At 45.2% G+C, this 12,551-nt stretch overlaps 1 protein-coding gene across 5 annotated transcripts in view; it reads right to left on the reverse strand.

Annotated features, from left to right (window-relative positions):
• Positions 1-12,551, reverse strand: part of bmpr2b (bone morphogenetic protein receptor, type II b (serine/threonine kinase)) — a 306,159-nt gene that overhangs the window by 117,710 nt on the left and 175,898 nt on the right. The window contains exon 1 of one of the 5 annotated variants that reach the window (XM_069933993.1): positions 11,506-11,717. The exons of 3 other annotated variants lie outside the window; for them this stretch is intronic. In XM_069933993.1, coding sequence (XP_069790094.1) covers positions 11,506-11,617 — 112 coding nt within the window. In that variant the 5' untranslated portion in view covers positions 11,618-11,717. Of the gene's footprint in view, positions 1-8,212; positions 11,449-11,505; positions 11,718-12,551 lie in introns of those variants that run through there. One more of the 5 variants, XM_069933995.1, reaches the window with a different exon arrangement.

Raw genomic sequence — 12,551 nt, forward strand, 5'->3', positions numbered from 1 at the left:
ACCACTGTTAATACTGTTTGTATGTGCATGGTTGGTCCGCCCTTTGCTGATTGCACCCATGGCTCCTCCCCCTTGATTCTCCTAATTAAGGCGGCACCGCCATAACCCTTCCCCCAGAACAAGTTCAAATCTCACATCAGCAACATGAGAAGTGCCTTCAGTTTATGGTAATAAAAACCTATCAGTCAGGTAACTTCTAGTCTTTGTAGTTATTGATAGTGCATCACCATTCAAAGGCTACATCCCTTGAATTAATAAAAAAAACTCAATTATCAGTTATAAAATTAGCATGTGACTAGACCATAATTTTTCAATTAAAATTTAGACATACAGCATGGTAACAGGCCCTTCCAGTCCATGAGCCCGTGCCATAAAAATACCCCAAATCACAAATTAGAGAAAGACAATCCTACATTTATACTCAATGTCCAGTCGGAGTGATGAAACAGTAATCCATAGCAGTGATTCACTCATAAATGTCATCTGAAATTATCTTTCAAGCTACCTAGTTGTACCTTTTGTTGAATTACTGCCATCACCAAATGCTCAAAGGAAAAGACAGTAAATTTTTAAAAAGGCTTTTTCCCATTCTAATAGGAAAACAAACTCAGCTGAAATATGGGAAGGGCAATATAAAATCAAATTAATTAGAAGCACAAGTTGGCTTCTCTGGCCTCATGCCTGTTTCAATATTCGATCTGATTGTACATGCAACTCTGTATTCCTACCTACCCATGGTAACCTTTCACCCACTTTGTCCTCAAATATGCATTTGTGTCTCAAAAAATATTTTAAGAATCTCCTGTGGCAGTATGCCATTTGGCAGGCGAACCAGCCCCACTTGTCATGCATGCGGCGGGGCAGCCAGCCAAAATGGCGCTGTTGGGTTTCCTCCCGACCTCGGCACCGGGGTTTCCTCCTCGACCTCAGAAGCCAACGGTTAGGGACCCACATGACGCCCTGGTGGCGTCGAGGCCCCCCAGCGCGATTCTCAGCCAGGTCCGGGCTGCGAGTACAAGACCAGCCAGGCAGCATGCAATAAATCAGTTTTGCTCACTGAACTCAACCCGTCTGATTGTGCGATCCTTCAGTTAGCAGTGTAGCCGCCGCTACAATTGGTGACCTCGACAAGTTCAAACATCTTTGGACCCAACATGAATGACTTGTCGAACACTATAGCCATCAAGCTTCCTGACTTCTGGGTTCAGGAAGCAGAGACCTGGTTCAGCCACACAGAGGCTCAGTTTCACCTCCGACAAATTTCATCGGATTCGATCAAGTTTTACCATGTGGTCGCCACCCTGGACCAGGCCACTACCAAACGAGTGCTGCACCTCGTTCAGCATCCACCCATGGAAGATAAGTACGGGATCATCAAGCAGGTGTTCACCGCCTCCCTCGGTCTCTCAAGGTGCCAGCATGCCGTTCGGATGCTGCGCCTCAACGCCTTAGGGTACAGAACTCCAATTGAGTTGATGGACGATATCATGGGCGATCACACCAACTGCCCACTCTTTGAGCGTATCTTCCTCGACCATCTGCCTGAAGACATCCGGCCGTTACTGTCCCAGGAGAGCTTTGTCGACCCTAGGAAGGTCGCTCAAAAGGCTCAGGAGCTATGGCTCGAATGATTCCCAGAGGGCTCAGCAGTCCAGTAGGTTACGAGTCACGGAAATGACCATGCCAAGCCTTCCCCTAGCGCTGCAGAGGAACACCCAGCCCCTGCAGGAGCCTCAAAGAGCATAGCCAGAAGCAAGTCACCCACTCAAGCCTCTGGTTCTTCCATCAGTGTTGGGGAGCCAAGGCTCGGAAGTGTCGTCAGCCCTGCTCGTTCCAAGGAAATGAGCAGGCTGGCCGCTGTTAATGGCTGTGGCGGCTGGCCAAGAACACAGCCTTCTCTACCTGTGGGATTCAGTCAGCGGCTGATGCTTCCTCATCGACACCGGGGCCCAGATCAGCATCATCCTGGCCACAGCCATCGAGTCCTAGAACCGGCCTCGAGGACCTCCACTCCGTGCAGCCAATTCAACAGAGATCTGAATGTATGGTAACAAGACTGTCCACTTCCAGATCGGCCAGCAAAAGTTCTCATGGAAGTTCACCATTTCGTCCCTTCCAACCGCCATCCTGGGTGTTGACTTCCTCCTCGCCCACTCCTCGTCAACTCCTGGTTGACATTCGAGGTAGGCGACCGCAGATGGCCACAGTCAGCATGCCCAAGGATGAGTTTCAGCGTATCCTGGATGAGTTCCCGTCTTTCTTCAAGCCACAGTTCTCCGCCGCCTCACCACGCCACAGGTTGTTTCATTACATCCCCACGCAAGGCCCACCGGTCCACGCCAAGGCACGCTGGCTCCTGCCAGACAAGCTCCAGATAGCGAAGGAAGAGTTCTCACATCTGCAGGAGCTGGGGATCATTCGACGCTCCAACAGTCCTTGGGCCTCATCACTTCACCTGCTCCCAAAAGCCTCCAGTGGCTGGCGCCCCTGCGGAGATTATCGAAGGCTTAACGATATGACGGTACCTGACCGTTACCCAATCCCTCACATCCAGGACTTTGCGGCCAACCTGCGTGGCACGAGGGTATTCTCCAAGGTCGATATGGTGCGCGGGTATCACCAAATCCCGGTGCACCCAAGGACATACCCAAAACGGCTATCATCACCCCCTTCGGCTTGTTTGAGTTCCTACACATGCAGTTCGGGCTCAAGAACACCACTTAGACATTCCAGCACCTTATGGACACAGTGGGCAGGGATTTGAATTTCATATTCATTTACCTGGATTACATCCTTGACGCCAGTAGAGATTGGGCACAACACAAATCTCACCTGCGCACCCTCTTCTCCCAACTGGCTGACTTCGGCCTAACGATCAATCCGGCCAAGTGCCAGTTTGGGAAAGAGTCCATGCAGTTCCTGGGCCATACCATCACGGCCGAAGGAGACACACCAACCGCTAAGAAGGTCGCTGAAATCAGGGAATTCCCATGTCCGGACAACCTCAAGGGGCTAAAGGAATTCGCGGGTATGGTCAATTTCTATAATCACTTCATTCCAGGTGCTGAGCGCATCATGCAGCTGCTCTTCGCCCTCAATGCGGCCAAAGACAAAACACTCGCCAGGACTCCAGAGGCCAGCAGGGCATTTGAAGCCACGAAAGATTCCCTCGCGAAGGCTACCCTTCTCGTCCACCCATGCACCGACCTGCAATTGGCACTTTCCGAGGATGCCTCTGCCACAGCCATCAGCGCCATCCTGGAGCAGCAGGTGAACGGACTGTGGAAACCACTGGCATTCTTTAGCTGACTTCTTCACCCGCCAGAGCGCAAGTATAGAGCCGTACAAAGTCGTCCAGCATTCAGGATCCACTTTCACACTGGACATCAGTGGTAAAAGGGAACTGGTTATGGTGGACAGGTTAAAGCCAGCCCACCTCAACTACACCAAACCAGTAGTTGTGGACCAACCCAAGAAGCGAGGCCACCCGGCAAAAAAGGACATTGGTGCTGCTCTGGGGGGGCTGTGTGGCGGTACGTCATTAGGCAGGCGAACCGGCCCACTTGTCAGGCACACAGCGGGGCAGCTGGCCAAAATGGCGCCATCGGGTGTTTCCTCCCGACCTCGGCACCGGACTCAGAAGCCCGTGGTTGGGGACCCACGTGACACTCTGATGGCATTGGGGCACCCCAGCGCTGTTCTCAGCCAGGTCTGGGCTGCGAGTACAAGACCAGCCAGGCAGCCTGCAATAAATCAGTTTTGCTCACTGAACTCAACCCGTCTGATTGTGCGATCCTTCAGTTAGCAGTGTAGCCGCCGCTACACTCCTTCCATTGTCTTTGAGAAAAAGTATTCCAAAGGTTCACAATATTGCTGGGGGGTGGAAATCACTTCCTCTCTATAATAGCCCACTCCTAAATTTTAGCAATGATCGCTGGTTCCAGATTCTCCTACAAAAGGAAACATCCTCTTTTTAGTGATTAAGGATCCTGCGAATTTTATATTTATCTAAACTCCAGTTTGTACAAGCACAACCTGTGCTTTCCAAGTACTGGACATTTACCAGGAATGCAAATGGCTTTAGAAAGTAGCAAACATAACAAAGTCCATCACAGGTTCACATATTCCTTCCATTGCAGATATCTATGTGAAACACTGCATCAAGAAGGCAGCCAACTCCAAAACCAAACCTCATCATCCTGATCACAATCTCTTCTCACTGCTATCTTCAGAAAAAAAGATACAGAAGCCTGCAATCTGGCACCTCTAGATTCAAGAACAGTTTTTATCCAACAGCTCTCAGGATCTTGAACCTCCCCATACTCCCAAACTATAAACTACTCCAGGACCATCAAAAATATCTGTCTGCGCTATTGAAACTCCACTCTTTTTACTTGCACTAACTGTAACTGTGAAAATATACTTATCTATCAATCCTTTATATTTACTATTGCTTTCCTTACTGGGGTAATTTAATATATATTATCGTCATTGGTGTATCTTTCATATCAGTTCTGCTGCAGCAAATGTACACCACTTATGTATGTACATGACAATAAACTCATTATAAGTTAATTATTATCATTATACAGTACAACTTCAATTATCCGAAATGGTCGGGTCCAGGTCTATGTTGGATAAACGTTTTTATTTTTCGGAGAACTGGTCATTTTAAAAAAACAGCCCAGAAGCAACAGTAAATCACTTCTAACAGCTTTTAAACAACATCAAACAACAATGTAAGGCTTTTAAAGCATTAAAATAATGTTTAATTCTCACCAAATAAATGCTGGCCATCACCGATCACCGACACCTCCCCTACGAAGCCCTGCTCGTGCTGGGAGTCTAAAGGTTCTGCTCCTGCCCGGGAACTTGAGGTCCATGCTGCCGCCAGGAACCCAAGGTCCCGCACCTGCTGCTGCCAGGAGCCCGAGGTCCCCAGTCAGTTCAGCTCCAAAAAAATTTCAGATAAATGAGGATTATTTGTTTCAGATATCCTCATTTATCCAAAATATTTTTAAAATTTCAGATAACTGAGGATTTCAGATAATCGGAGTTGTACAGTATTGTACATTCTATGTACAAGAGATGCTCAAGCAGAATTAGGAATTTCAGCCAAGTATTGTAATGTGAACAGATCCTTCAAATAATCAGGAAATAAGCATTTGTTTACTTTATAGAGAAGCATTTCAACATTTGATAAGAATTTTACATTCAGAGATAGAAAATTATTTTATTCAAAGGAAGTAGTAATGATTAGAAAGATAGGGGATTTAACAAATGCAGAAGGCTGAATGTTTGGTTATGTGAAAGCTAAAAGCAATTTTCAATTGTGGGGTCTAGGACTGAGTTGTGGGAAATTCAGTGAAGAGCCAGGAGAATTGGTTGAACTGCAGACTTTCAATGTGCTTCAGAAGTCATTTATAGTAGTTAAGAGAAAGATAACAAGAATAAAGTACATGGAATCAGAGATAATCTATTGCTTTGGAAAGGAAATTGATTTTAGAAATGTCAAGGATGAAGAGAATGGATTCACAATGACAGAATGTGACAAGTTGGGTCCCTGAGCAGTCATCGTTGGTACTTTGCTTAATATTGTTTTATGTTGCTTGCACCCAGAAAAACACTTGCTGTAAGTTATTTTATGCAAAATAGAATTCTTTTAAGGTTACCATCATGTTCTCAACAAATAATTAATTTTATTATTTTGTTTTTAACTTTGTATCAATATTGATGAGGAATGCTGGAACTGGGACATAAATATATTTCATTTCAGACTTGCAAGCTCAGCATCAAGCATTCCCAGATCAGGAACAACATAGCTTGTGTACCATCTACATTGCCCTAAATAGCATGTCAGAAAATTTCATTGATTTAATTCTTCATTGAAATAAAAAAAATCACATTGTGCATTATCAAATAAAATTTGACACTAATAGGAGCTATTAGGGCAGGCTGACAAAAACTTAATTACACTTAATAAATTCTGGCCTACAAAAGAATGTAGCCTATCTGTAAACTGGTGTTCGTGCATGCGTCCATGTTGAGCTTGTACATTCCTGACCACAAGGAACTATGCTAAGCCAATACATACTTGTCTCAAATGTTACGAGCCCAGAGAACCCCAAAACCCAGCAGCAATAGAAATTCACTAAGACAAATGGTTACTTAAACAAAAGTTGCTTTTAATTTTCTTTAAACATAAAAACAGGATCAAACTTTAACTTATTACTATTAACTTAACCCCCTTTTAATTCTAAGTGCATGTGTATGTAATGTGTACATATTCAGCAAAGTTCTTTGCTTTCATGGTCCAATCATCATTCACTTCTCCAAGTTCACCGGGATCAGTCAATTCTTATACTGTGCACAGAATTTAACATTTATGAATTTTCACCAGGCTCTGGTGCTTAGAAGATTCTTGTTGGTTTCAGAGAGATATTTGTTGCTCAATGGACACAAACTGATTTCCTACAATCAGTCAATTCAGTGTCTTACCGAAGAAACTTGCCCATCATGGGTTTTCCAAATGATAACTTCTCTTCCAGGTCACCACAGAGTTCCTCTTGTTTTCCTTATTTCAGGAGAAACACTCTAGCCAGCCATTTCCTCTTGTAAGGACTACAAGGGTTTTCAACAAGCTGAACTCAGAACTCACAACCTGTCTACAAAATGGGGTTTTCAACAAGCCTGCCAGCTTGCCATGTTGGAGCCTCAAAGGCTACTACAGAACTCACTTCACTCTCTCTCCCACTCTCCTTGTAAAAACCAAACCTCCTCCCAAGGCTCCAAACCCAATTCTCGAAAGATCTTTATCAGCACTTGAGCCCAGTCTTTTCATTTGCACCTGCTTTTAAAATTCTTTCCAAAGCCGTTCCATTCTCTTTGTGAAAATCACTAGTGCCTGAATGCAAAGCTCTTGCATTTTAAATGAGATGTGAAGTGTTCAGTTAACAACATTTGATATCTACCATATTACTCTCAGGTAATCCTTTAATAAGTTATCCAAGTCTGACAAAGAAGAATTTCATCCTTTTGTCATTATTGCAAATGTTATGACATGATATTCACCAGGAGACCTTCATGTGCCAACCAGGAACTAATCTGCAACCATCACTTTTTTTTATAGATACTTTATTTAAAATTTATAACCACAAAATAAACATTTACAATATTTCAAATTCAATCCAAACACATGTGGTAAAGGAAAGAAAAGAAAATAAGATAGAAAAAACCTCCTACTACGCCCACCCCTCCACCCACCCTCCTCCCTCCAACCGCAAAAAAAGAGCAAAAGAACAGGACAAGAGAACCACAATAGGAGTACTTCACTTTTCGGTATCTTATAGACCTGTAAGACAAAGGGAGTGTTTGAGATTCATTTAAATATTAATACCCACATTTTGTAAATATGGGTACTGTGGCAGAGCACATCCTCATGGTGAACCAGCCCCGCTTGTATTGCCACGGGGCGGGGCAGCCATGGTGAAATGGCATCGTCAGAGGTTTCTCTCTGACTCCAGCATCCCTTCCAGCACACGCACTGGGCAGCGATTATGATGTCACAATGCACCAGGTGACTGAGCTCATGTTGCCCTTAAAGGGGTGTGCTGAATTTGAATATTAACAGTCATTAACAACCATCGGTGTGGCAGCAGTGATTTCCTTCAGCTCCTGCAAGCGCCATAGTACCATATTTTCCAAAATATATGGTATTTATCTTTTGAATTATAAATAATTTTCTCAAATGGAATACAACTCCTTCCAACCATCGCTGTTATGCAAAACTAATTTTGCCACTCTACTGAACAAGACCTTCAAATAATTTCACTGTCAGCAAAGTTGTCTTAAAATCATATTGGAAAAATAGTTACAGATATCAAATATTCTTGAAAGATCTTTATCAGCACTTGAGCCAAGGCAGTATGCTTAATAATGTACATCATTTTTTCTTTGGCTTGGCTTCGCGGACGAAGATTTATGGAGGGGGTAAAAAGTCCACGATATCAAAACACATTCATCTTGACTAGATTTGCAAAGAGGCTTTCTAAAAATCAACATGGCTAACAGAAGGGCAGTGAAGGCATAAAACAAAGACTAAGATGGAAAGAAGGCAGCAAAAAAGTTGCAAAGAAGACATAGCCTCCACTACATGGCTCCCCCACCCCAACCAGAACCAGCAATAGGAGAGTAAACCTCTGGTGCCATTCACCTCTTGTATCAGGGGTCGCGGCAAGGGCCAATCAAAGTCGAGATGAGTAGGCTTTAGGTGGTCAATCATAAATGTCTCTGGATGCCTCCCCAATGTCCAGAACTCAAGTTATACAATTGTTTTGTAGCTCTCTGAAGGGGTCCTCATATGGCCTCTGAAAGGGCGGCCCATGAGCACCTCTATGCACAAACACAAACCCACACTCCCAGAGTTCCTTTGGGATGAAGGGTGTTGTTGTTCCATGCCTTGACATGGGAAGTGGGGCCAATTTTCCAAGCCATTCCCACAGTCTGCCTAAGACTTCAATTGGTGGCACTCCCTGTCCATGTGCTGCAAGCACGAACTCCCCAGGTACAATGAGCAGAGCTCCATAAACTAACTCGGCTGATGAGGAGTTGAGATGCTCCTTGGGTGTCAATCTTATTCCCAGGAGGATCCATGGCAGCTCATCTGCCCAATCAGGTTCCTGGAGGCGGGCCATCAGTGCAGCCTTCATGTGCCTATGGAACCGCTCCACAAAGCTATTTGACAGCAGCTAGTAGGCTGTCGTGTGATGGAGCTGCATTCCCAGCAGTTACAACAAAATGTCCCAGAGTGCAGAGGTAAACTGTAGGCCTCTGTTGGAGGTGGCATGTGTGGGAAGGTCGAACCAAGATACCCAGGCAGAAATAAACGTTCTGGCGCATGAAACAGTTGATGAGTCTGTCATAAAAACCACCTCTGGCCCCCTAGTGAATCTGTTGATGACAGTTAACAAGTACCTAGACCCTCGAGACACCGAAGGCGGGCCGACAATGTCAACATGCACATGATCAAATCTGCACTGCAGTGGCTAGAAAGGCTGAAGCAGTACCTTCACGTGCCTTTACACTTTTGCAGATTGGCAATCCGTGCACGTCTTTGCCCAGTACATGACCTGCTTTTTGAGTCCATGCCATACAAACTTGTCAGCAATCAGATGGACTGTCGCTTGAATAGAGGAGTTGGATAATCTGTGAATGGCATCAAAAATGCAACGTCTCTACACAGCAGGGACTATAGGGTGAGGCTGACCTGTGGAAACGCCGCACAGGAGAGTGGTACCTTGTGGCCCAAAGGCTACATCCTCAAGTTGCAGACTTGTGACGGCAGTTCTGTAAGCCGGAGTTCGTTGTCCTGGTACTGAGTTTTGGCGGGTGCCATGTAGTCTACACAGAGAGAAGGCACCTACTGCTTGAACGAAGGAGTGGGACAGAGCATCAGCCACCACATTACTCTTACTGGAGATGTATTTAATCCTGGTTGAAAACTCAGATATGTAAGATAGGTGGCATTGCCAGCAGGCTGACCAGGGATCTGATGCCTTCGCAAAGGCAAACATTAGCGGTTTGTGGTCAGTAAAAACTGTGAAGTCCCTGCCTTCCAAAAAATTGTGAAGTGTCTGACTGCTAGGTACAGAATCAGTAGTTCCCTATTGAACGTGTTGCATTTCGTTTCCAGAGGGCGGAGGTGCCTACTAAAAAATGCTAGAGGCTTCCATTGTCCATTGGTGTACTGTTCCAAGCCCCTGCCTATAGCCACATTGGATGCATATCGTCAAGGCAGTTGGTGCATCCATTTGAGGATGGACCAGCAATGTTGCCTTCGCTAGGGCATCTTTGGTCTGCTGGAATGCTACCATCGTCTCCTTTGTCCACTCGAGTTGTTTGGCATTGCTGGACATGAGATCGAAGATGGGTTTCATAACATGAGCTGCAAAGGGTAGTGAGTGGCAATAAAAACTGACCATCCCACAAATTCCTGGAGTTCTTTGATCGGATTGGGCCTTGCAAACTTGAGGATAGCTTTCACCTTGCGAGGCAATGGAACGACTCCCCGGCTGCTGTTCTGATGTCCCAAGAACTCAATAGAGGACTGCCTGAATTTGCACTTGGCAGGGTTCACAGTTAGGCCAAACTCCTGTAGACGGCGGCAGAGTAAACGCAGATGCTGCAGGTGCTTTTGTGGGTGTGGCTGGTGACAAGTATGTCATCCAAGTATACAAAAAGGAAGTCCATGCCACGCCCCATTGTGCCCATTAGTCGCTGGAATATTTGTGCAGCATTTTTGAGCCCAAAAGGCATTCTCAAAAATTTGAAGAGGTTGAATGGTGTTATGATGGCAGTTTTTGGTACATCCTCTGGATTTACAGGTATTTGGTGGTATCCACACACTAAATAAATTTTAGAAAATATCCTGGCCCCATGAAGATTAGCTGTAAAGTCCTGTATATGAGGTACAGGAAAGTACTTGTTGAGACACCTGTAATCCTCTCAAGGTTTCTAGCCTCCCGTGGCTTTGGGCACCATATGTGGCAGGGAAGTCCACGGGCTATCAGACCTGCATATGATTCCAAGTTCCTCCATTTTGTAGAACTTATTTTGCAAGCCACAACTTGTTAGGCATCAGGTGGTGGGCTTGGGTGAGGATGTGGTGTGCGACATCATGTTTGGGTGTGGCAGTAAAGAACAGTGGAGTGACAATGTCCAAAACTCTGCAAGAAGTTTGGCAAATTCGTTGTTCGAGTACTCCACGGTGTCTAGATGCAGAGTGGGTGGTCTGGCTTTTCCAAGGCTGAGAGGCTGGAATGTTGTGGTGTTCACCAACCGGCGCCCTTTTAAGTCCACCATCAGAAGTGGGCTCTGAGGAAGTTGGCATCCAGGAAAGGCCAGGACATAGCAGCAAGAAGGAACTTACATGTAAACTTATTGTTGCTGAATTTCAGGGGTATAGTCCGTGTGCCGTATGTACAAATCTAACTGTTATTAACCATAATGAGTGCTGGGCCCGCATTCCTGATACAGGTGTAAAAGCCTGAAGGAGAAAGGACATTAACCTGCGTCAACTAGAAATTTGCGCTGGGAGAGTTCATCCCAGATGTAGAGTAGGCTGTTACAGTGGCCAGTCACCGTAGTCATTGTCACGGAGTCATGCTTGTCCGGGGGACCCTCATTGTCTGTACTCATGGAGCCTGGGCCTTTGGGTGTAACGCAGCACTAATTTCTGTGGGCCTTGCGTCTTGCTGTTTTTCGCACTACAGAATGTTTGCATGGGTGGCCACTGTTCAAGGGTTATCAAAGTCCTCATCAGCCAACATAAGGTGGATGTCTTCTGGCATATGCTCTAAAAGCAACTGCTCAAAGAGCAAGCAAGGCCTGTGGCTGTCTGCCAGTGCCAACATGTCATTCATTAACTTCAAAGGGGTGCATGGATATGGAGCTCGCTTACACCGTGAGAAACTGTAAATCTAGAGGATGATTTTTAGGGCTTCATACTTGCCAAGAGCTGGTAGGTCCTGAAGGAAATCCTCTTCTCGACCAACCTGCCCGAACCAAACTTCAAATTGAGTGGTCCAAAAGGCAGGCAGTTTGAGGAAAACCCCTGCATTGTCCATGTTGGGTCCAAAATCCACTCAGACCCAACAGGATCACCAATGTAGCACTGTGTCACAGTCCGAAATGAAGAACGAGAAAATGATCAGACATAGTCAAATTGAAATTCAGTAAAAGTCATTTATTCAAACAGTCACACGCAGTTTTTAAAACCCCATGCGTTCCAAATGACGTCATCGCATTATGATGTCACAATGTCACTCGGAACATCCCAAATAAGCCTCTGGTGAGCCGCTACATGCTCATGACTGCATATCCAAGTTCAGTTCCAAATCAATCTATAAATTTGTTAATGACACCACCATTGTTTGGGAATAACTGGAAATGAGTCAGAACAGAGGATGAAGATCCAGAATCTGGTTTGGTAATGCCAGAAGAACAAACTTTCTAAACGTCACCAAGACCAAGGAGCTTATTGTTGATTTTAAGGCAGAAAAGCCAAGGGACCATCCATCTTTCCACTTTGATGAGATGGGAGTTGGAAAGAGTTGGTACCTTCAAGTTCCTGGGAGTCCATAAAGCAGAAGACCTCTCCAAGAGTGAGCACATTGAGGCAACTTTCCATCAATGCCTCTACTTTCGAAGAAGTCTAATGAGATTTCACATGTCATTTCAACAGGTGCACATAAGTAAGTATATTGTCCATATGCATCATAGGGTGATTTGGAAATTCAAGTGCGCATGAACATAGAAGGTAGCAATCTCTGACCTCCCATCCATTGAAGACATCAATGTGAGGCACTGCCTCTAAAGGATGCCCATCACCCTGGTCATTATCTGTTCTCACTGTTAGCTCAAGCTGAAAGTCCAGCACCTCTAGGTTCAAGAACAGTTTCTTTCCAATGGCTGTCAGGCCCTTGTACTTCCCTTAGTCATGTTGATAAACAAAAACACTTCAGTTACTGGAAACTGGAGCAATGCACAAAATG

The sequence above is a fragment of the Narcine bancroftii genome, chromosome 4, assembly GCF_036971445.1.
Source record: "Narcine bancroftii isolate sNarBan1 chromosome 4, sNarBan1.hap1, whole genome shotgun sequence".
NCBI lineage: Eukaryota > Metazoa > Chordata > Chondrichthyes > Torpediniformes > Narcinidae > Narcine > Narcine bancroftii.